At 43.9% G+C, this 24,909-nt stretch overlaps 1 protein-coding gene across 2 annotated transcripts; it reads right to left on the reverse strand.

The window, feature by feature from the left end:
- Positions 1–909: 909 nt before the first annotated feature.
- On the reverse strand, positions 910–24,730 carry map6a (microtubule-associated protein 6a). Of its 2 annotated transcripts, XM_040011154.1 has the most exons (5): positions 23,663–24,730; positions 7,120–7,333; positions 6,750–6,964; positions 3,450–3,560; positions 910–1,555 (listed from the first exon to the last, which is right to left on the reverse strand). In XM_040011154.1, the coding sequence occupies exons 1-5, from the start codon at positions 24,376–24,378 to the stop codon at positions 1,408–1,410; spliced, it is 1,404 nt and encodes a 467-aa protein (XP_039867088.1). In that variant the 5' UTR covers positions 24,379–24,730; the 3' UTR covers positions 910–1,407. The 2 variants fall into 2 exon arrangements, with proteins under 2 accessions (XP_039867088.1, XP_039867098.1); XM_040011164.1 differs by lacking the exon at positions 3,450–3,560.
- Between the last annotated feature and the right edge of the window lie 179 nt (positions 24,731–24,909).

The raw sequence follows: 24,909 nt of genomic DNA on the forward strand, positions 1-24,909 counted from the left end.
GATATAAACCTAGTGGGAGTTTCCCCCCACAGAGGGACAAAAGGACCCCCTGATGATCCTCTAATCGCCTGAGCCAAGGTGTGAAACTGGGTGTGGGTCCCAATCAGCCAGAGTTTCGGCTGATTTCATTGTGAAACCTGGCCCCACCTTATCATGCGAATTCCTGAGATCAGATGGCCCAGGATGTGAGTGGGCGTTAAGGCGTCTGGGGAGGGAACTCAAAACTGGATTATAGATGGCAGAGAGTTGGTGTCGTAAACCCCCGCCTCTGTTCAAAGAGTGACCTTTGACCTTTAGATGCAGATGGACAGCTGAGTCTTGTCCTGTGGAGGTGGCTCTTCTATGTTGTGCCATGCGCTTGTGAAGTGGCTGTTTGGTCTCTCCAATGTAGAGGTCTGGGCATTCCTCGCTGCACTGTACAGCATACACCACATTGTTAAGTCTGTGTTTTGGCGTTTTGTCTTTCGGGTGAACCAGTTTTTGTCTGAGCGTGTTGCTGGGTCTGAAATGCACCGGGATGTCATGCTTGGAGAAAACTCTCCTGAGTTTCTCTGATACACCGGCTACATAGGGGATGACAATGTTGTTGCGTCTGTCCTTCTTATCCTCCCTCGCTGGTGTCTGATCTTCTTTTCTGTGCCTCTTTGCTGACTTTAAGAACGGCCATTTAGGATAGCCGCACGTTTTGAGTGCTTCCTTTACATGTGTGTGTTCCTTCTTTTTTCCTGAAGAAGCTTCTCGGATGAGAGGTGAAACGTCTTCAAGTAACTTAAAGAAGTCCAGACGCTTTTCTTTGCAAGCTCCTTTGACTATGATGACCTGGATGACTGAGAACCTTCACAGACACAAATATGTTTGTTTTTTCACTTTGAAATTCATTTATTAATTCAACTTTGTGCCTTTATTATCTGCTGCAGCCTCGTGGTCCCAAGGCCTCATTTCAGATTCAAGTGTCCTTGCTTACATGCTGCATACTTCTTTACTTCAGACCTTCTAATGCAATAAAGCCCATCTGCAAGTTCTGCTGATTTATTTACACTAAAACCCATCAATATACAGTACAGTATTTTGTAGCTGTTGAGCACTTTATGGTGTGGTATTGATACTAATAGACTGACTTAAAACAAAATGCATGAAACCAAAATATTGATAATAATAATAATGTAGCACCTTTGCAATAATGCCGTGGGTCAAACAGCTGGAACCTCTGAAGCTGTTTCAAACATGCGTGTCTCAATTACGTGGAAATCCTCCTGGATAGCAATGTATTTTTATTTGTATTAATAGATTTTTTTGTTGTTTGGTGAGATTCACCTCTTTCTTTCTAGTCCAACTTAAATACTAGATATTTACAGTACAGAGCAGCAGTCTCTGCATAAAGATGTATCTGCCTCAGTCCTGGCAGAATTACTCAGTCTGGTTCATATCTAGGGCAAAGCGTACGACGCCGCCACCTCTCCGAGGTCCGGGTCTATCCAGCGGTGGTTGTGGTTCTCCTCCAGCAGCATCCTGGGAATGATGATTACTGGGTCGGAGAACCTCGTCTTTAGCATCTCTAGGAGGCAGCACATGGTTAAGATGGCAGAGAAGGAGACAGAAAGAGACACGTGATGAAGCATTTCTCTAGGGCCAAGCACAAGAAGGTAATGGGCTGAGCTGAGCACCCTGTGACCGCTCATTTCAGAGAATATCTGGGAAAGATTTAGCAACACCGCAGGCTTCCTTTCTTCTTTCTTTGCTTCCCACAAATTATTACATAAAAACCAAAGGATAAATAAAAGTTGGGAAAGCTGCTTTGCATCAATACAGGTTACTTTTTACAATCAGTACAGGGTGGGCCATTTATATGGATACACCGTAATAACATGGGAATGGTTGGTGATATTAAAGTCCTGTTTGTGGCACATTAGTATATGTGAGGGGGCAAACTCCCCAAGATGGGTGGTGACCATGGTGGCCATTTAGAAGTCGGCCATCTTGGATACAACTTTTGTTTTTTCAATAGGAAGAGGCCCATGTGACACATCAAACTTATTGGTAGTGTCACAAGAAAAACAATGGTGTGCTTGGTTTCAACGTAACTTTATTCTTTCATGAGTTATTTACAAGTTTCTGACCACTTATAAAATGTGTTCAATGTGCTGCCCATTGACTTTTGTCTTTGGGGTCATCTGAAGGCAATTGTCTATGGTGTGAAGATACGAGATGTGCAGCACCTGAAACTACGGATACTGGATGCCTGTGCTGGCATTTCTCCTGCGGTGTTGCTATCAGTGTGTGAAGAGTGGGAGAAGAGGGTTGCATTGACAATCCAACACAATGGGCAGCACATAGGACACATTTTATAAGTGGTCAGAAACTTGTAAATAACTCATGAAAGAATAAAGTTACATTGAAACCAAGCACACCATTGTTTTTCTTGTGACACTACCAATAAGTTTGATGTGTCACATGGCCCTCTTCCTATTGAAAAAACAAAAGTTGCATCCAAGATGGCCGACTTCTAAATGGCCACCATGGTCACCACCCATCTTGAGGAGTTTGCCCCCTCACATATACTAATGTGCCACAAACAGGACTTTAATATCACCAACCATTCCCATGTTATTACGGTGTATCCATATAAATGGCCCACCCTGCACTTTGACCCATTCGCTTAGTCGCAGCGCTATCACGATTTCCAGGATGCCAAGAGTACAATGAGGGTCTCGGGGTGTTCTTTGAAAGAAAGGCTACAAAATGCAGTAGACGATGGAAAAAATCCAAATCACAAATTAGATCATAAGCATGCACCTAGAGCTCCTGTCATAACTGATCAAAGCAGTGTCGCTTCCCTCATTCCATCCATACTTACCGCTCATCTCACACCCATGCTAACGCTCGTCACAGTCTAGTGCAAAGCCTGGGCCAAATTACTGAACACAAACTCAGATTGCAGGTCCAACAGAAAACAGTGGCAGCATGCTTTAAAGAAAGAAAAGTCCACATGAGATGGATTTGTTTCAGTTTTGCATGTGACTACAGTGCATGAGTGACCTGCCTCGCACATGACTGGGGTCATACCTGAGCCGCTAACTCAACTAGTCAGTCATGCAATTTAACCGTGGGGAGTGGGTGCATTCCGGCAGCTCGATCGGGACTAGTCGCTCACGACTGGACTAAAACCCAAGGCCTCCTTAAGAAAAGCCACCTTAAGGAACCTTAAATGTAGGATGTGACAGCAGGCAAGCAAACGTCCCCCTCTAACCCACCTCCCCCCTTACTCTAGTGTCCATATGGAAGAGAAATACAGAGGGGAGTAGACCAGAGATAATGTGGTGGTTCACCAGAAAAAAAACAAAAGTGTGCCACTGTAATAGAAAACAAAAGTAAATGACAACTCCATGAGCAAGTATGAATGACAATGAGTGGCAATTCTGTGTCTATGTCTTCTTGTTGCTCTTGATTACCTGGGATCGGGAAGTGCACAGCCCCACAGGTGTTGCTTTAGAGTCTGCACCCAGCCAATATCTCGGATTGGCTGGCAGAGTTGTATGTAGTGGTACTGTTTTAGCACAACCCTTCAAATGAACCAGAATGTCACTGGTTAGCACAGGACAGATTGGACACAGCATCATCCAAAATGTGACATCCTCAAATAGCATACCCGTGCCACCGGGCTAAAGCATGAGAGAGAACAATGTGAAATGCAACATCGCGCACACGTCTGTGGAATTTTATTTTTTATTTTTTGGCAAATTCACTAAAAGCTACGAAGCACATGACATCTTGTTCTGGAATAAGTGTCTGGACATCCTCCCTCATGCTTGTTGCTCCATAAATCGCACGAGTTCTAAGAATATATTGAGACACGATGCAAAAATAATATATTCTTCGGTTCTCACGTGACGGCAACATGCAGGAGCGGGGAACAATGTCAGAGCTCGTGCCAGAACACGGCGCAATCTTTGATAAGCATAGAAAGAAAGTTGTGAGAGAAAATTCTCTTCCATGTGGATTTAAAAAAAATCTCGATATATTTTTTCAGAAATGTTGTTTGTCACAAAGACAAAGACTTGGACAGGAAGAAACACTGACAGATACCTGCAACCGGTAATTTTTCATGGTTCTTCTTAACAAAAAGAAGCAAAGAAGACACTGCTTTTTCTGCTTTTTTGGTTTTTGTTTGCATTTATTTGTAATGTTTCATTAAATATGAGCAAGCAGATAGAAACACAAGCACATCACAACTTTTTTTTTCTTTTTTTTGTCCAAGACATCACTTTCTTTACCATACTTTCTATCCTTATTTGCCTAAAAATCATAAAGATAGCACCGGGTGTGTGGTGTGCTAAGCACTGTTTACATTTTACTGCCCCTACAAGCCCCCCCACCCCACCCCACCCACCCCCCCACCCCCACCCGTGTTACATGACAAACCCCCAACCAAAGGCTGCAAAATGTTAAATGAGTCAGGCCTTTATCCCTGATGGAGCGAGTGCTCAGCTTGTGTAGATGCGATGCAGCGGTGATGGTAAGAGTTGCTGCTGTCTCAGACACCACAGCAAACAGAGAAGGGACTGTCCATCATTCAGAATGGAGAGAAAGATGCATGAAAACAGAGGTGTGTGTAGGGTGGAGCACAAAGATAACAAGACTGTCTTCTAATGCAAAACAATGTGTCTCTATGTACAGTACACTAGGATGAAGCAGCTGATACTTTACAGTAAGTGCAGAATTGGACTCAGCCAGCATGTATCCCTGCTATAAACTAGTAGTAAATATAAGTTATATACACACAACTTTTCACAGACAAACAGTGTGAAACTTTCCTCGTGCTCTCTTTTGTTCAGCATCTTGCTGAAGGTATCCGATTTTCTCTGCACTACCATGTTCACTTTGAAGACAAAGAGAATCAACATTTTAATAAATAAACTCAGTGATTGAAGTAAAACGCGGGATTCAGAAACAGAGAGCGATGAACGATGGGATCCAGCAGACACATCGCTGTGCGTCTAATATCAGGAAAAAAGTATTTATAAGCACAAAGAAAATCAGATTAAGGGAACTTTAAAAAAATGCAGTGAGACGGTTGTTTTTTCTTTCAGATCTGTGCCTCAGCCGTACAGAATGCTCCTTTAAGGTGCAGCATGAGATGTCTGCTGTCAGCCAGCTGCAGTTTATAGTCTGCAGAAAAGCAGATGCACAACATGCACCTTCACACTAGGGATTTAATCTACACCATAACCTACGGCGTAACTGACGTGGACCTCCATAGTAATGGAACTACATGTTTTTCGCTGCAATTTTTTTACATTTATTAGTGAGAGATAAACAATCACAGTCTCATATAGCATCAGTATAAGGACTCACAAATGTCAGCAGACACATGGGGGGAAATTACAGAAACTACAGGCTACCTACTGGGGGTGAGGTAATTTGAAAAGAAGTGGAAAAACTCGGGGGACAAATATGTTTGGCCCCAAAAATAACAAATGAGAACAAAGAGCAGCCTTTTATTTTGCTTCTGCTTTCTGCCATCGCATGTAAAACACCAGGACACGACCACGTGGCACATGGTTAACACACAACGCAGCAGCACAAGCATAAATGAAGCCACTTATGTAGGTTACATCAGAGGCTCTACAAAGAAGTCTAAATCAGACAGCACAGGGACCAGACCTGTTAGTAAAGACAGTGTTGGGGTGATTACACTGAACTATGGTCAGTGAGACTGACAGCTCTCGGCACTTGGCGAGAACGATGAGAAGCACAACATCTCCCAGTTTCACTGAACTCATCTCTCTCTGATTCTGAGAACCGACGTCACTACTCCCCGTCTTTATGTCTTTATGCCTGCATGACAATGTTATCTAGTTCAGGGGGAATACTCGAGTGCTCTGCAGACTGACTGGTGTTTAATGCACGATCAGTTTAGTGTGACCTAGATGGTTTGTTTGCTACGAACGGTGCGTTACGAAATGAAATGAGCCTCACGCGAGGGGAGAAAAATGCTCAGGTGTTTTTCTTTAGATGAATTATAAAAAGCCGTACAACAGAATTTAGTTCAGAAAGAGACACTGATTACAAATCACATTTGGAAAAGCTGATATTGCTCAACACAGACTCTGAGCACGTGAACAGAGAACAGCAGCAAAGATAACAGAGCAGGTATCAGACGCTCATCATGATAAACCAAGCGGGACATTTATCAAAGATTTCAGAGTTGCTGCTCATTTTTGTGCATGTCCAAAGTGCCAATCTGATTCATTTTTTCTCAAAAAAAACCCCACAAAGGAGGGAAGAAACAAATCCTTGATAAATTCAACAATGCAATCTGCTCGGCTGATCAAAGCCATCCGCCAGAATTGCTTGTCGCTGGGCCTGTGCATTCAGCGATTGGCTAGCCAGGCAGCCAGTAGCCATGGCAACCTGGAGATGGAGGCAAGCAGAGTGGGGGTGGTGGGTGGCATCGAATAGGCTGAGAGAGGGGAGAGGATGCTCACGCCCACTCTGAAGCAATGTGGCATAGCGTGATACAGGAGGAGCAATGGCGTGGCATGATCACAGCGCAGCATCTTATTCTAATGTTACTGTAACAGTGTGGCCAGGAGGTAGTGACAGAGCACTGAGGAAGAGGATGAGAAAGAGGCTTGGGGAGGAAGGAGAGACAGATGAGAACCGATGTGAGAATCAATTTTGCAGCCTCTGTGTTCGTTTCTCCCCGAAAATAAGAAAGAAAAGGAGAAGTAGTGCTAAATGATTTTTACTCTTTTGCCTCAGCCAGTTTGTTGTTCATCTCTTTACTTTTCTCCTTGTCCCCCACCGAAGGCCGGTTCTCGGGCTGGTTCTCTGAGGTCGCCTTCTTGGAGCCCCTCAGCACAGTGCTCTGCTTATCTTTGGGTTTCTTCGCTGGCTTGCTCTGGCCTGCTGCTGTGGCTCCAGACTTTTTGGATTTAGAGCGAGGGAGACTATACCTGTCAACCTAAGGATGGTGGATAGTGGAAAAGAGAATCCTGAGCTGACATGCCTCAGTGGTGTGCAATGAGATGATCATGGTAAGGATTGCACATCAACATCGCACGTCTCATTTCTATCACGAGATTTATTTGAACCAAAGTTTGGCAGGTGTGCTCTCACCTGTTTGCCGGGGTCTATGTAAGGCTCACTGTACAAACTGCGTATCCTCCTCCTCTCCACGGCCTTGTTGTCAGCAGGCTGCAGCGGGAACTGGGCCTTGAAGGTCGCGCTGTAGCTGGTTTCCAAGCTCGTCTTTTCATCCGGTGGCAGGTACTGGGACTTGGCCCGTATCATCTTTACTGGCTTCACGTCTCTGTACGCTTTGAATTCAGTTCTGTGGAGAAAAACAGGAAATAAGCTGGTGCTCATTTTTACTAATCCTGCAAGATCTACAGTGTAAGATGGCACTGTTCAGTATTGGAAGTTGGATGATAAATATTGACCTGTGCATCTAAGCTGTGGAGTTCAAATGTGCTTTTAGAGGACAAGGTCAAAGCCCACATGCGGAGTATGAGCACACTGTTAACCAAATGAATCAAAGCACTCGACCACCTCCAACTTATTATCAGTAAGCAGCAGAGACAGCACCTGCTGGACGTCCAAACTGTTGTTGGGGACATTAATAAGGTATGTTTGAGATCTCTACTCCCCAAATTTCCCCAACATGCTAATGTGTCCAACCAGGGAGGACAGGACACTGGACCATGTGTACAGTAACATCAAGCATGCCCATAAATACGCCTTCCCCTACCTGGGACAATCTGACCACCTCTCCCTGCTCCTCATCTCTGCCTACACCCTCCCCCCCTCAGGAAACAAACCCTTCAAGCACCCGGGTCATTAAAGATGATGGTCTCCTCCAGCTACAGGACTGTTTCATTAAGCGCTCTGTAGAGAGTGTGTCAACGACTAAAACCAACCTAAAACCCTGGATGATGAGTGAAGTACAGGCTCTGATCAGAACTCGTAACTTAGCCTTCAGGCTGAGAGACAGTTCTGCCAGAGCCAACCTGACGAAGGGCATCAAAGCGGCCAAGACGAGGATAGAGGGCTTCCTCACTGATAACAGCCCCCGCAAGGTGTGGAGAGACATCCAAGCCCTCACCAACTACAAAGGCCAGAGCCCCCACCTGTTTGCTTACAGGGTAAATCGGTCGACAGAGGATGCCGTCACCATCAACCTTCACAGAGCGCTGAGCCATCTGGAGAACAGGAAGAGCTGAGTGATGATGTTCTTGCTGGACTATAGCTCACACCCCTTGCCACCTGCTCGAGGATCAAAGACTTCCAAACCAAGTCCCAAAGTCAAATGATCACTGCAGCATTATGAGAGTTGAAAAACTCTCTAAATCCTTTCATCTTTAATAAAATCATCAGTGTTGCTGCTTTACCAGGTGTCACAATTAAGTTTAACATCCAGGCATCCATGAAAACAGGATTTATTAAATTTAATGGAGTTAGAAGTTAGCAGGAAGTTAGCTCGCTAGTTTCCATCTAAATATATCTGACTGAGGGATTTCTGAAAACATTCAAATGTACAGCTCTGCTATCACGTCCAACATAAATGAAGACAGAAAACTAAACAGCAGTGACGTTTGTAGGGTTACTGAAGTTGGACTAGCTGGTATATAATGATGTGCTACGTGATTGCTAGCTACACAGCTATCCTAGCATAACATAAACACAGTGAAGCTGGAGGATGAACGCTAACTTTTTTCCACTCAATAAAAGTTAACGTGAGGGTTCCCGATGGTTAGGGACAAATGCAATCGCATGGCAGGATGCTGTAAACGGACCAAACTTCAGTCAGGAGAACAACTGAGATAATCCATCCACAATACCAGGTTAGTCATTAATATACTGCTGCAGGGGCTGGGCTGGAGTTACATCACATTACATTACATTTTAGGGGCCTGTTGAGATTAAATAGAACAAGATACAAAACATTAATACATGTCAAAAACACAACAGCCTTACTAAACGCAGAGTAGTTTGGGCCCAGAAGCAGGATTCATCACGTCATCACTAAAGACCGGATTCTCTTGTATTCTATTCTATGCGCTTATTGTGCATCTTTATAATACAATGGCCATCGAAAGGTTCAGCCTTGAGTCAAAGTGAGCATTTGTGCCAAATTTAAAGAAATGAACTGAAGGTCCTGAGATATGTTGTCACAGGATGGCAAAAAATGTGTGAGATCAGAGTAATCCTGACCTTACACATGATCTCACCAAAATCATTTCATGATGAGTCCGAGCAGCTGTGTTTAACTAAAGCTGAAAGAAAAGTCCCATTTGTGTGGACCTTTGTGCCATTGTGGTGGTTGTTTAATGATCATCACTATTAGAATCTGCATAGTTTTGCTGTTACTAACTTTAGCAATGCTTGTGTAGAGAAAAACTGTAACGAGTGGTGCATTACTACTGAAGAGCAGAGAATGTCAGAGGTAGTGCAGGTGGGAGGAGGTCTGCACCACAATTTGATGGTGTGATATCCTGTAGTCCTCCTCACACAGCATTTCTGAAGAAGGTCAGCAGTATGGCATTCCTTCAGTGCAGGCTGGCCTGCAGCATGTGCTCTGTATCACTGACATTTAAAATGTATGGCTAGCATGATCCACACAGTGTCTGGATATGAGCTGTGTATTAAAGGCATTTATTTTACATCACCTTGCACAGCTCCATCGCTCCTGTTTTAATCACACTGTATTTTTCTCTGCAGCGCGTTGTGTTCTTTTAACATTAGTAGTCCATCCATGCATGCACCAAGCTTGCTTTTACAAACGTTAGTGAAAGACTGAGTCATTCTAAAGAGCTCGTTGGATTTAGGGTCCACAGTCCACCATCAGCTGTATACTCAATATTACTGCAAAGTGAAGTGTTTAGGAACCACAGCAACTCAGACCATGTGAGGTTAAAGCATGAGGTCGCAGAGTGCTAAGGTACATAATGCAGAAACGTCACAGACAGCGCCGAACCTGCTCTGGAAATAACCTCAGCATAAAAACTGTGCACCAGGAGCCTCGTGCCATTTGGTTTCCATGGCTGAGCAGCTCCTGTAGGCGCAATCTGTAGGCAGCCCAGTATTCTCGTCCACATAGTGTCTATTGTTTGAACACAGGTTTGCTCTTCAGCTACTTAAACATTTTTTAAAAGCATTTTGAAAAAGATTTCTAAACAAATATGATTTTAAAGGTTTTAGTAATCTGGATGAAAACATATGAAACTTGGATTTCACTATTTTTTGGCTTATGTTCTTAAGATTCAAGCTCGTCACGTGGTGTTTTGCAGCAAAATGCTGAAATCAGGTAGCTAATTACTAGGGGTGCAACGATACTCGTATCGATATTGAACCGTTCGATACAGTGCTTTCGGTTCGGTACGCATATGTATCGAACAATACAAAATTTGTAATTTATTTTATCAACTTTCCTTCTGACGATGCTGTCTGTGTTGAGCGCTCAGTGAATCTGCGTTCGACTACTCCGCTTAGGCTGCACTGTCGAGCGCAGATCCACTGAGCGTTCAACACAGACAGCATCGTCAGAAGGAAGAGCACAGGGCAAGCTAGCGAGACAGAAGTTAAGCTCTCCTTGCAACATGGCAAATTGAACCTCCCCCACCCTCATTCAGATCTGGCGTTTGGAATTATTTTGGTTTTCATGTGACGTAGGATCCTGAAGGTAAGCGCGTCATGGACTAAAGTAAAACAGTATGTTGGATGTGCCACGCAATGCTCAATTTACTATGGTGGGAACTAGTGTGTTAGCGCAGTTAGCTCGTTAACGTGTTGGCTGTCTAGCCCCACGCAGGGGTAGCTCGTTAACGGAGATTGCCGTGTTGTGGCGTTAACGTCATTTCAACGAGATACGCTGACCGCACTACGTGGGAAAAACACAACGAATATGACTGCACATTATAGCCGACATCATATGAGGCAAAGACACAGTGGAAGCAGACAAAAAACAGGCCTGCATGTCAGCAACACTTTCACAGCCGATCATTCGACCCGCGTTAGCACAATATTCTCCTTAGGGGACCTGATATGTTAATATTGGGAGAGCTCAGAGGACACAGGAGAGACTGCCAGGTATCGTTTGTTACCCCCCAACCTAAGGGGTCAGTCGCCCCGACGACCCCATACCCCACACAAGTCTGCAAGGTCCAGGTGCCTTCTTTGGCGCACGCCGGCGAGGGAAGTCACTGGGTCAGAACATGGGGCCATTCCCACTTCTGACACCATGTGGCGAGCTCAGACAACGAGGAGCGGGGTGTCGTTTGGTCTTGCCGGAGCTAGCAGGGAGCACGCCGTTTATGACATGCAGAAGAACAGCCGCTAGCTAACTGCTCCGCGCGCAACGACAACAACAACAACAAAAACACACAGCGCCCTCTGACCCCGGAAGGACACACCGTCTCAGCGAGAAGGCGTCACCCGTCACTATGGCAACATAAACAAAACATAACTGTACAAACAGAAACCCGAACAGCCCTGACCCGCTACAATATGCTGCTGAGAATATAGCCCAGAAGAAGCGTATAGTATAGCTTTTATTTTGGAAAGAGCCATTTCTCTGTAATAAACTCTCTTTTCCAAAGATGAGTGATTCCTCAATCAGATACAGGTGTTACCGCGCCACATCCGCGGCCCCGAACCGTAGTAAGGAAACCTCTGGCAGTTACTTGAAGGTTCTGTAACTGACTCGTAGCCGGCAACAGCTTACTATACAGGTCAACTCCGCTAGCAAAAAGATCGAAGGAGGCGTAGGAAACTGCTTCACCGAACTTTATGTCTTCTCTAAGGCACGGACACCGCGTACAGTGGGCTGAAACAGTTTACTCACAGCGAGCATCGCCGACACAACTCTGGCTGTCGAGGGAGTTATTATATTCCTTTTATTTATTTTCTTTTCGTCTCTTCTGTAGCTAACCGTTACTTTTTCCCCTTCTCCGCTCTCTCTCTTCACACACACACCAGGCAGTCCCGCTACACACATCCCGAATACATTTCCCATCAGGCTTCATCCTTAAAGGGCCATGCCTGTAACACAGGGCTTGCAAAATCGCTAGCCCGACGTCCCGGGGCTAGCGATTTTTCCAGTCCAGTCGTACTACCAAGATCTATCTCTGCCCTGCCCATCGGGCTATTGTAGGAAGGAAAAATATATGTCAATGCTTTTGCATTCTTTCGGAAATGTAGCTGGGTAATTATGTCATTGGCATCGGTGAGCCACTGTCAATATGTGACATATTGAAATCGCGTTTGAATTTGCGCTTGTTTTTTGCTTTCACTTTGCAAATGTCCAGGTGCCTTCTTTTGGCGCACCGGCCGGTCACGACCGGCGGGGGAAAAGTCACTCGGGTCAGAACATGGGGTGCCACCATCATCCCACTTCTGACACCAATGTGGCGAGCTCAGACAACGAGGAGACGGAGGTGTCGTTTGGTCTTGCTTCCCGTGAGCTAGCCAGGGAGCACAGCCGTTTATTGACATCTGCAGAAGAACACTGCCGCTAGCTAACTGCTCAGCGCGGCAACCGCACAGCAACAACAACAACAACACACAAGGCGCCCTCTGACCCTGGAAGGACACACCGTCGCAGCGAGAGGGCGTCACCCGTCACTATGGCAACATAAACAAAACAGAACTGTACAAACAGAACCCCGAACAGCCCTGACCCGCTACAATATGCTGCTGAGAATATAGCCCAGAAGAAGCGTATAGTATAGCTTTTATTTTGGAAAGAGCCATTTCTCTGTAATAAACTCTCTTTTCCAAAGATGAGTGATTCCTCAATCAGATACAGGGCTTGCAAAATCGCTAGAGAGCGACAGCACTGATTGGTGAGTGATGATAATTTGCGCACCAATTCCTCTGACATCGTCTTATCAATCGTTAGCTTACTATGCAAACATGACAAGTGAAATCTCCGGCAGCAAGCTTAAACATATGAGAGGTTGATCGCGCAGAGAATCGCTGACCGTTATGTGTGTGTGTGTAAAAGCAGCAGGATATATATTTTAGTTCTGCTGAGCCAAATAAGACAGGTCAGGGTGAAGAAGTGACAGCCAAAGAAAAGCTTACCACAAAACGGAAAAGTTATGACAAATCAGACTATAAGGCAAAAAGAAAGTGCAGCTTTATGGTTTCATGGACAAAAGAATTTCTGTGGCTGCAATATGACGAGCTGTATAACCGGGGCTGCACATAAGTGGTCCGCAGGTGCGCATTCGCTGTCAAAAAAACAAACAAAAAAAAAAAACGCGCACAAGATATGAAGTTGCAACGCGTGTTTGCATACATAAGATTTTCTGGAGGAGGACAGACATTTGTTTAAAACTCTTAAAGATGTCGAAGAAGCTCCTTTAAGCAATTACTGTGATGTTCCTCTACCTCCAAACAAATGTCAGAAGGAGTCCGAACCACAAAAGAAGCGCGTATTCTCGGAAAAGTGGTTGCAGGAGGTGAGCTGGCTTCAAACAAATGATGAACGCACAGAGATGTGGTGCGGAATGTGCCGTGAAAATCCCACTCTAGCGGACAAAAACAGTGCTTTTTATATGGACGCAAACGCGCGTTGCAACTTCTTATCTGTGCGCGTCTTTTATTTTGACAGCGAATGCGCACATGCGGACCACTTATGTGTACCCGTGTAAATAACATAATGTTCTGCCGGCTGTGTTGTTGGTTTTCTCTCGATTTCTGAGTCGACAAGCGCCTTTGTTACTGGGACCAGTCATTTTAAGAAAGGCCCCCATTAGAACCCATGAGAAATGCAAGAAATGCATTATTGCTCAGTCTGCAATATCTTTCCCAGAACAAACACCAATTGCAAATAACATACTAAAAATAAACCTGAAAAATCTGTTTAGAACAGCGTACTATGTTGCAAAGAGTGAACTACCACTGGCAAAATTTAGCAAACTTCAAAAAGCAAATGGCCTCGATCTTGGTTCCACTTGTCTCTTACCCGTGACTTCAGCGGAAATTTCAAATTCAGGATCTGACACAGACTGATTCATGTTCTACACAGTTCTTACAAGTTCATAGAAGTTTCTGTTCAATTAGAACCAAGTATTTGAGTTGATGATTGTAATTTTTATACAATGTTGTAATTTGTGTTTCAACAATTTTTTTGATTAATGTTTTGTTTCCTTTACAATATTATACTTTAATGTATAATATTGTAAAGGAAACAAAACAGGAAACAAAACATCAATCAAAAAATTGCTCTCTTTTTTATTCGGGCTACTTACATTTATTTTGGGCTACCAAAAACTGAAGAGTCCCTGCCCGAAGGGCTACCAGGAATTTCGAAATTTTGAGAGCCCTGAGATATATATATATTTTTTTAATTACTTTTGTTTCAGCAACATTAAATTTAAAAACTGTACTTTTGAGTTAAAATATATATTTATAATTTTAATAAATGACAAATTAAAAAGGCATGAACATTTTTTTTTGTATCGAAAAAATATCGAACCGTGACACCAAAGTATCGAACCGAACCGAACCGTGAATTTTGTGTATCGTTGCACCCCTACTAATTACAAAGCTCTTGTCTTTAGAGCAGCAAAATGAAACCATCATTAGTCGTCCTGTCATGGTCTGTGTGCAGGCAGGAAGGAAAGGACCCAAAAGCAGAGGTAAAACTTAAACTCAAAACAGCAGCTTTATTGCTGGACACTAGGAGAACTTAACTAAACTTGCGGCCACAAACATAAACTAGAGAGGCCACCCACACAGACAGGTATGAGGGAGACCACAACACTGGAAAAGAGAAACACAGGGCTTAAATACACTGAGGGATAACGAGGGGAATGAGACACAGAAGGAGAGCACAGCTGGGAGTAATTAGGCAGGACGAGACAAGGGAAGAAAAACTAGAAACACTGACATGAGACACGGACCTTCAAAGTAAAACAGGAAACATAAAGAGACACAGACATGACAACATGAACTTCACAACCTGAAATCACAGACAAGAAACACATGAGACGTAAGTGAAACATAACTAGATTAAACTTGAGGCAACTAAATAATGAGCCGAGAACTTAACACCATCTTCAAAATGCAACAAAAGAGATCAAAAACCAAATGAACGTGCTGGGTCCCAGACCGAGCTCCCGGCACGTCCTCCATGTCACAAACAAAATTACTTAAAGCACAAATAAGAAACATCACCTGCAAATTAGTTTCACAGATAAATAAATTATACTCCAGACAGAAACAATGTTTCTGTTAAACACTGTAAAACTGTCCCGTTACACTGTGACACTTGGCAGAATATCATTAAAGACAAGTGACAGTCTACAAATTATTTAACATATTTTTAATTAAAACTAATTTTCAACTTCTCTTCTCCATGAGTTTATCATAATCTCCTGTTAATCTAAGCTTAAACTAGCTGTCAGACACTAACATGTAGTCTATTAAACAAAACCAAAGTGAAATGTCACACTGTGAAATATGAAAAGTAAGCTATACTGTACAAAGGCTGGTGACAGTGACATGGCTGCTGAATACAAATATCCTTTCTTCACATGGTGCAGAGAGGAGGTGGAAGCCACACACGGAGCCATTACATAACCACCAACGTCCACTCAGTGCTCGACGGGGCCCAAGGAGCCACGATGCAAAGACAGGTTATACAACAATGTCCAAGGCCAAGGATATAAAGCACCCGCATGACCTCACAGGCCGTGCGCGTATGTGACAGAAAGATGGAGAAAGAGACAGATTGTGAGTGCAGACAGGGTTCACAGTGTGAAACACCGGCCTGCACTGTAGCATCGCTGCTACTAGTCAACATATGACTGGGTAACAATAAAGCCTGTGTCTCCAAGGTCGATGTGTACTTGGTACAAAAAAACAGACAATGTTCAAAACACTTTCCTGTCATATCATGAAGCTAAACTCTGTATTTATAAACAAACCAAAACAAAAATATTTTTACAAAAAACAGCGCCTCTGGACATAGTTATTGGTCTGCATTTTACTGAGCAACAATACCTGGTATATGGCAGAATGGCTCTGTTTTAGCACCCCTCATATAAACCATTTAATAGTGGAGAGCATATCTATGTACAGAGCAGGTGTTAATGACAGTAAATATGACTCTGATTAAATCAGGGGGAAGTTGAGGTGAAGCAGGTGTGCAGCACTTGTGGCGAGGCTAAAGCAGCTTATATACAATGCTCTATGTGAGCTTTACTGAATGGATCTAAGTGAGGGCGACTCAGCAGATTCAGTTCAATTTTATTTATATAGCACCAAATCACAACAACAGTCGCCTCAAGGCGCTTTATATTGTAAGGTAGACCAGTGGTCCCCAACCCCCGGGCCTCGGACCGGTACCGGTCCGTGAGTCGTTTGGTACCGGGCCGCGAGAGTTGAGGCTCAAGTGTGAAATGTCTGGTTTTCAGGGTTTTTATCGGTTTTCAGCGTTATTTTGTTATCGGTTTGATCGTTAACTCGGTTTTCCTGGGTCTTTTCACGTGTGTTATGAATAAATCTTCTTTTTTTCGGTACCGGTACTAGTTTTATTTTGTTGTATTTATCCGCGACACCTTAAAGGCCGGTCCATGAAAATATTGTCGGGCATAAACCGGTCCGTGGCGCAAAAAAGGTTGGAGACCGCTGAGGTAGACCCTACAATAATACCAACACTCCCGAGGTGTAATATTTTACGTTAGGTGACACATCGTCAACATGTTACGCTTGTTTTTTCTATTTAAAAAAAGCCATTAGGGCATTCATGTGACTGTAATAAAATAATCTTTGCAAAATAGTTTTTAGCATTAACCCCTTACTCCAACAGATAACTTAAATTTACAGGTGAAATCGTGAGGAAAAAAAATGTAGCCACTCGATTCTCATCTTCAGACATCAGTGGATTAAAAAGTCAACTCGTATCTCATAGAAATTGTGATTTTATTAACTAACGTCAAAGCTAGTCTGCACCTGACGATAAAAGATCCAAATTTAAACACCCCCTTCTGATGAAAGTGAATTCAGTTATTGGTGACTAAAGGTTGTGCACTGCTGTACGTAGGCTGGACCGCCTAGAATCACAAGTACACGAAGAAAAGAAGAGCTGTGCATTTATTTTGTGATGTTCATGGCGAGACTCCTGTGAGAAGAAGGGGAAACGTGGTGAGGAAACTCCTGCAAGGCCGACATGATGCCTTCAAGTGGTTTTTTGATATCCAGGGCTTTTTGTGGTTCTTTGTGGCTGAACACAGCTCTTGGTTGGTAGTTCATTACCACACCGACTGCAGACGGCCCATGCACCTACAGAGAGTTCCTGTATCCTGGTGGAGGCAAGTTTGTGGTACGTCTGTGGTTACTGTTGCTTGTGCTGTTGTTGGTGCGTCAGCAGCCCTGGAGAAGAGCTGAAGTGAAACGGAGAGTTAAAAACAACAACAAGTGTCCACCACAGTCACTGTCTGTGCTTTTCATGCTGTATTTCTGATTCACGATGTTTCTTCAAGCTTTTTCTGTTCCTGGTGAACTCCAGAACGGAAGAAGGGTCACTCCCCTACTTGTTATGGCCAACTTGTCAAGCAATCAGCTTTTCAAGTGCACACAGCCAAGCTACACGCTGTGAGGGTGTTGGAGGAATGCATGGAAGCATGCATGCACAGGTTGCCTCTCTGTAGACAAATATCCAAGCATACAGAGACAACAGAAGTAAAGCTGCTCTGGGGGGCTCACTCTGCTGACCCGCCGTGACTGAGAGGATGTGCGGAGAAAGCCCTCGTCACAACGGCCAAGCGCTGGCACCGACCGTGGTGGAACCGCGCCAGGGTACAGTACTGCTGAGCTTCATGCAACTCTGCCCGTATGTGGAGAGCACAATTCCGACCTCTCCCAGCAGGAGAGTCATCAGAAAATGCTTTCAAACAAATGGCTGCAAATTTCTGCACCTTGGAATCAAACAGTGCTCAGCTATATTAAAAAAGCATGATGAGGTGTTACTGGCAGGCCAGAGAGAACAGGACACAGGCCAAGGCCAAGAATAATGGTTTATATGTACAAAGACTGAAGGTTTGGATGGAGGAGTAGAATGAGGTGAGCAGGGGGAAGATGAGGGTTTGGATCTTCTATTGAAATCTGAAATCCTGAGGATGCTGTTTCACTGCTTCCTCTGAAAATGGGAGAAGAACTGCTCTATGCATCTGTCCACTCAAATCACAATGAATCCTAACATGCCCAGAGGTTATTACAGTTGAGTAATTAATTACTAAATGAGTAGAAAATAAATCTCCAGCAACCCAATTTTGATGTGTTAACCTTTAACTTCCCTGTATTGATGCAGCATGTCGTGGACCTTTGCTCCACCTTGTTCTGTAAGCTGTAAGTACATTTGCCCACTGAGACTGCTAAGCCTAATTTATGTGCAGTTGTCACTGATGGACATCCTGACTCCTGATTTTACAGCAGCACTGGCCATACATCAAGACCTGGCTGCTTTCTGCCAGAGTAATCCAGGGAAATTGACCTTCCCACGCACCACAGCTCCACTTCCTCACCGTGTTTCTTGGCGTGTCAGTGAGTGCAACGGCGGCTGTAAGTTAACGCATCCTACGTCCTCTGGGACCAGTTGGATCCCTCTCAATCTTACAGCCGTAGCTTCTCAGGGGTCCAGTTGAAACTGTACATCGCAATCATCAATCACACAGGCGCAGTTTTAAATCTTCACAAAGTGATGCACTAAAAACTAATGTTGCAAGTTTTTGGCTAAAGGCTGGTTTCAGTTTTTAATGTAATCAGTGTTTGGTTCAGGGTTAGGGCTAACTGCAATGCTAACTTACATAATTCATTCATACTCAGAATCAAATCTGGGGATATTTCCTTGTACATTTGCTGTAATCAGATATGAAAAAAGCAGATTAGAGTGGTTATATAAGACACCCAGCTTTAGTGGGCACTCTGAACTGACAGTTTAGGATTACATTTGGGCAACAATACTTGGAAATCTGTCACCGCTAAAGAATGCAGCAGTTCAGAAGAAAATCAGTTGCATTTTGGTTGTTCTGTGGACGTGACATGAGAGATAAACTGTCTTTAAGTCTGAACATTACTGTCTTAGAAAACAAGGTTTTTATTTGCCCAGGTGAGAAACAGGAGAGAGGACATGCAAAAGAAGGGCACTGCGTTAAGAAATGTGTTGAATGACAGTAACGTGGCCCTAAATTCAAATTAAAAATGTACTTCCTCAGTCGTCTTCTCATCTTTTCTGAACTCGATGAACCTGCTCTACCTGCCTCACTCTCAGCGATGAAACCGCATCGGCGTTCATCTTCTCGACAGCTCTGCCTGATCTGCTCTTTGGATGTCTTTTGTTAGTCGACACAGTCGCACAATGCAACAAACAACGCTGTCAGCATGAAGAGCAGGCTTTGTCTTTTACAGTTTTTGCAAACACTAACCACACAATAACAAAGAGTCTGACAGCAGCCACTGCCTGAAACTCGTGACTTATTTTCATGCATAAAATGGCATTTTACACATAATGCGACGAGTTGGCGTTGAAATGACGGTGGGATGGGCTTTGGTTGAAAATGCTGCACCAAGTCGGGGCAAGAAAAGGAAAAACTGTTTCCAATGAAAAGAACTGCAGAAGCCTTGAGCATTTTCCCAGGTGCACTGCAGAAAGAGCGTCTTTGTGTTCGGCACGCTGTCTGGTAAAAATAAAGGTTCAAAGAAATGGCAAGTACCCTCATCAGAAAAGAGCTGAGGGCTTCGTGTTTCACTGGCCCGCAGTGATAGGGAGGGCTGACTTTACACATGATTAGCCAAAGTGATGATTGCAGATGTTAACTGATGTTAGTGTCTTCTAATAAAACAAGAAGAGTAACAGATGATTCTTTGTATTGCTTATCCTGTATCTAAGGCTCGTGCTAACTTTATATTCTCTAACTCTGTTGTATTGACTTGTCCAATTGAGGTTTAGTACAAAACAACACCAGCATGTTTTGATGGCTTAATTGTCTGTTTGGTCAGACTTGAGAGCAAATAATTATGGAAAGCAGCTAAAACATTTCATCCTACTGATGCTGTTTTTTGCTAAGGCTCACTTCTCTGAATTTCTACTACTGAAATGAAGAGTGTAAGGTGACATTAGCGATGAAGTCAGCTGATTGAAATAAACACTAACGCAGATCCAGCATTACAGTGGATTTATACTTCTGTGTTAAATCCATGCTGTAGGTACGCGTAACTCCAAATCCTTCTGAAACCCTACGCTGTAATCTGACATGCACCTCCCCATAAATGTAACGTGAACAAGTTGCCGTCAACACAACCAGCACAGTTATAAATGCTGACATCAGCCACTTGTGTAGGCTGCAATGAAGACTCCACATGGAGTCACCACAGAAACATAATTCAGGTATTAGTGCTTGATTTTACCTTTCATATCTGTCCACCAGGGTCTGATTGGGATGGTGAGTACAACATCACCATGACAACTATAAGCGGGATGTCAAACTCCTTTAACCTTATGAGCCACATACCGTCTGCTTTGTGTGAAACTCCTTTTCTATTAGTGTAAAGAAGTTTAACTACCGTATTTTCTGCACTATAAGGCGCACTTAAAATCCTTTAATTTTCTCAAAAATCATCAGTGCGCCTTATGTATGAATTCTGGTTGTGTTTACTGACCTCGAACCGATTTTATGTGCTACACGGCGCTCAAAAATCTGTCAAAAATGTTTTATTCCGACTTTGGTAAGCTAGGAAGCCGCCCCACTTGATGGATTGTTGGAGCATTACGGCTGCTGTAGTCAGGAGCCTCTCGGAGGAATCTGGGTCCTAAACTCCGTCTGTTTCAGGTCCCAAAGTGAAACGAACACTGCGGCATCAGTGAGAGTTAAAAACTGTCTAAATTCTTTCATCTTTAATAAAATGATCAGCGTTGCTGCTTTAGCAGGTGTAACAATTAAGTTTAACATCCAGGCATCCATGAAAACAAAATTTATTACATTTAACAGAGTTAGAAGTTAGCAGGAAGTTAGCTCGCTAGCTTCCACCTAAACATGATATAGCATGTTCTGACTGAGAGATTTCTGAAAAAATAAAATCTCACAGCTCTGCTATCACTTCCAACATAAATGAAGACAGAAAACTAAACAGCAGTGACTTTTGTAGGGTTACTGAAGTTGGGCTAGCTGGTATATAATGATGTGCAACATGATCGCTAGCTACACAGCTATGTTAGCATAGCATAAACACAGTGAAGCTGGAGGATGAACGCTAATGCTTATAATCTGGTGCGCCTTATGGTCCGAAAAATACAGTACACATGTTTTCCCTGAGATATCTTAGCATTAGAAAACGAAGTACAATTCCAACAGTATGTCTCAGTTTTTCTGCACAACACAGAAATGCTATTCTAGTAAATGAAAGAAATCTGTTACTACGACTCCCTGGGCTTAAACTGTGAAAATGAATAAATATGTAAAATTACAGGAGAAGTTCTGACAAGTCATTATAAAACAGGAAGTTTTTGCTAATTCACAGAAAACGTCCTTTGTTTTGGACCCACTGTAAAAAAAAATAAAAAATTTCCATAATAATGACAGGAAGACTTAACAGAAGAACGAGGCTCAAGTGGTCAGGGGTGAGAGGAGGAAGAAGCCTGAGGATTCATCCTCTGGGATATCAGCAAGTTAACAAAATCATTTGGGAAAGCTTGAAAGATGTAATGGATACCATGTTGTTCTCACACATGTAATACGAGCACAACTCAGTAATTCAGTTCTTGATTTAAAGTCACATATTTAACTCTGGAGGAAGTATTTTTGCAAGAGACAGGAAACAGCTTTGTGATGTATTCAGCCAAGCAATTTTTTTTAAATAACAGAAAAGAAGATGGAGCTCTTCACTATGCATTTTAGGAGTTTTTATGAACTGGATACCCACCATGGCATTAAATTTTGAAAGTTAAACAGTCTGTTACTCTGTCAAGTAAATGCAAAGGACAATTCCAAGTGTAGCTACATATCTGTCTGACATCATATAAGAACAGAGATGTCCATAGTGAATTTTGAAGGTTAAAATTCAGTTTTACATTCATGAAAACTGTAGTTATAAAGCAAAAAACATTTATTGGATCGTATTTGTTCAGCCACATTGCCATGTGTTAAAGGCCTGCTTAAAAACATATCAAGAACTTGAAAACATAATTTGAAGCAAATTTCTTTCAGTGTTTTTGTGCAAACACTGTGTGTGTGTGTGTGTGTGTGTGTGTGTGTGTGTGTGTGTGTGTGTGTGTGTGTGTGTGTGTGTGCATACAATCTGTGGCATTAACCCACAGCTGACCTGCTTTGAGTCTCTACTGGCAGAGGAAGACAGCGAGCCGACTGGGCTTCTGCTTGTCACAGTGCAGCCATTTCATGCCGTGCGGGGGAAAAGCCCTGGTCTGTACCCTGCTGATGCTCAACAACACAGGCACGCCAGCAAGGCACCAAACAGCTGTAAGGCTCCCTCAGTGATCACACACAGCACCACTCACTTCTGCCAGCAGAGTCACACTTCAGCCAGGCTCCCTCTAAAAGCCCAAACCTGCATCCCGTGACAGCTCTGAGCCAAGACTCCCGATTTAGGAGTATACTGTGAGAGGTGTGTAAGATAACACGAAGAACAGAATGTTGAATATTCTACAAAATCGGTGTATAGCACAGCAGTATCCTCCATAGGACTTGAGTATAACATATATAGAGTATCAGCTGAGGCATGTGTACAGTGGCTTAGACGTGCATGACTTGATGTTCATCTATCCACCAGTCGCCATCATCACCATCCCTCAGGAACATTGCATAGCAGTACAGAGATTAGACTCATAGACCTAAACACAACAGCGCTCGACAACAATTCCACCTTGACCTTTCCACTCAGCTTAATTACCTTCAGTGGAGAAAATACAAGTTGACCGCTGTGTAATGCATTTGCATGCTTTGACTGAATTACACTGTGAAACAACTTCTCTGTTAGTCACCCCCAATTAAGCTCTGTGTTCTGATGATTATCACACCTGCAATGCAACCTCAACAAAGCTTCTCATAGAGACCCATTCAGGAGGGTTTCCTCTGTGGAAAGGCCTCCTGCTCATTTCCCTTTGATTTCAGGTTTGTATCCAGCTGTGCAGCTAATAATGGACTATATAAAAATGATACATTAGATTCTTTATTCTCTTTGTTTGTTTTGTTTGTGGTGGTGTAAAGGATGGAAAGGTTCCCTCACCTTTGACCCAGAACTGGGTAAATATTGAGGCTCAGTTAAAAAATTTTTTGCAAGTCTGCATTTTAAAAGACAAAAATATGAAAGCTTGAAGAAAATGGGACAACTCTTGGCTAAAAAATAATGATTAGTAAGGATGCACAATTAGATCAGCTTTTAAATTGTAACTAATTTCACTTTGTGAACATTATTATACCCATAACAACATCTGAACCCCTTCCTTAACAGATATTCTTGCAGTTAGCAGTGTGATCACAACTGTCTTTCTGAACTGACTTTATGACAATGATATTTCTTTAATGTCAGCTTTGACCCCTTTGACCCTTCACAGGTCTCTGAGGCCTTCAGCACTCTCTCTCTCTCTCTCTCTCTCACACACACACACACACACACAGTGACAGGCACTGTATTAACTTACTTGTAGGAGCTGCCGCCTGAAATCTCCTCTTTGATCTGTCTGTTCACGGCGTCCGCCGCCCTCCCTCTGCCCTCTCCATCCCCCTTCAGGACCACTTTCTTCTCCCCCTCCTTCTTGCTGACGCGCTTTTTCCTCTCCTGGCCCTGGAGCAGGTCCTTCTCCTGGACCTTGTCGGCTATAGCGCTTTTTTCAACGCCGCTGTCCGCCTCCGCCACCACCACGTGCTTTTTTGGGTACTTGGACCTAGCCGGTGTGCGATCTTCTCCCGCGGAGGCGCTCGGAGGCGGTTTGGGTATCCAGGGGTGATCGTACCTCTTCGGGATGGGCCAGGGCTTGAAGTCCTTCTGGTACTGGGTCTCACTGTTGAACGGTGTTTCCGGTTCGTGGTACTGGTTCTTGGGCTTACAGCTCGGTTCGGGACGCACTTTCCAGTGCTTAAAGTCCTCGCGCATCACAGAGCTGCACACGCGCTCCTCGGAGACGCACCTTCGCGGCGCGCGTGCAGTCGGAACGGCGCGGCTTTCTGCGCGAGACGGCTGCGTTTCTATAGCAACTCGGGCCTGGGGAGGATGTAGCTGCGGCTGCAGCTGGATGTGCTGCATCTCGGAGACGTCCGTGTATTTGGAGAAGACCAAAGGCACCGCAATGTCAGCCTTGTCCAGCTGGTTCCAGAAGCGGGCCATGCAGCACGCCCTGCTGATGCAGGGCCACGCCATGGTGAGCCGAGCTCACAGCTCCGCTACAGCACGGTGTCCCGCGGCTCGGACAGGGGGGAGACGTTAGTCCACTCTGTGCTGTCAGTGAACCAAGATGTCCGAGCTTCACGGAGGGATGCGATGCTGTCTTTGGCGTTAAATTTGCTCCGTGTGGAAACCCATCGCGCTTTCAGGGAACACAGCTGCAGAACTGAACGACTTTGTTTTGAGGTTTTTCTTTTTCTAACAGACGTCCTCTCCGCGTCTCTGTGTCCTCTGTGTCCGTGCGTCCTGCTACATCACTCCACGGCAGGGCTCTGCAAGCAAACACGGCCCCGCCTGCCCGCTCAGCATCCCAGAGACACTAGCCGAGGATGCACTTAGACGTCACGTTAGAGACAATCTAAAGAGGACTTCCGGTGTAACCTGCATTGTAAAAGCTCTTCCACCGTTTCGAAGCAGCGCAAATTGAAATACACCTCAAAGAAAAATAAACATATTAAAGGGATTTACCTTGTGTGTCGACAGGCTCCTATTAATAAACAATGTCTG

Source organism: Simochromis diagramma, unplaced genomic scaffold, assembly GCF_900408965.1.
Source record: "Simochromis diagramma unplaced genomic scaffold, fSimDia1.1 OVJJ01000123.1, whole genome shotgun sequence".
NCBI lineage: Eukaryota > Metazoa > Chordata > Actinopteri > Cichliformes > Cichlidae > Simochromis > Simochromis diagramma.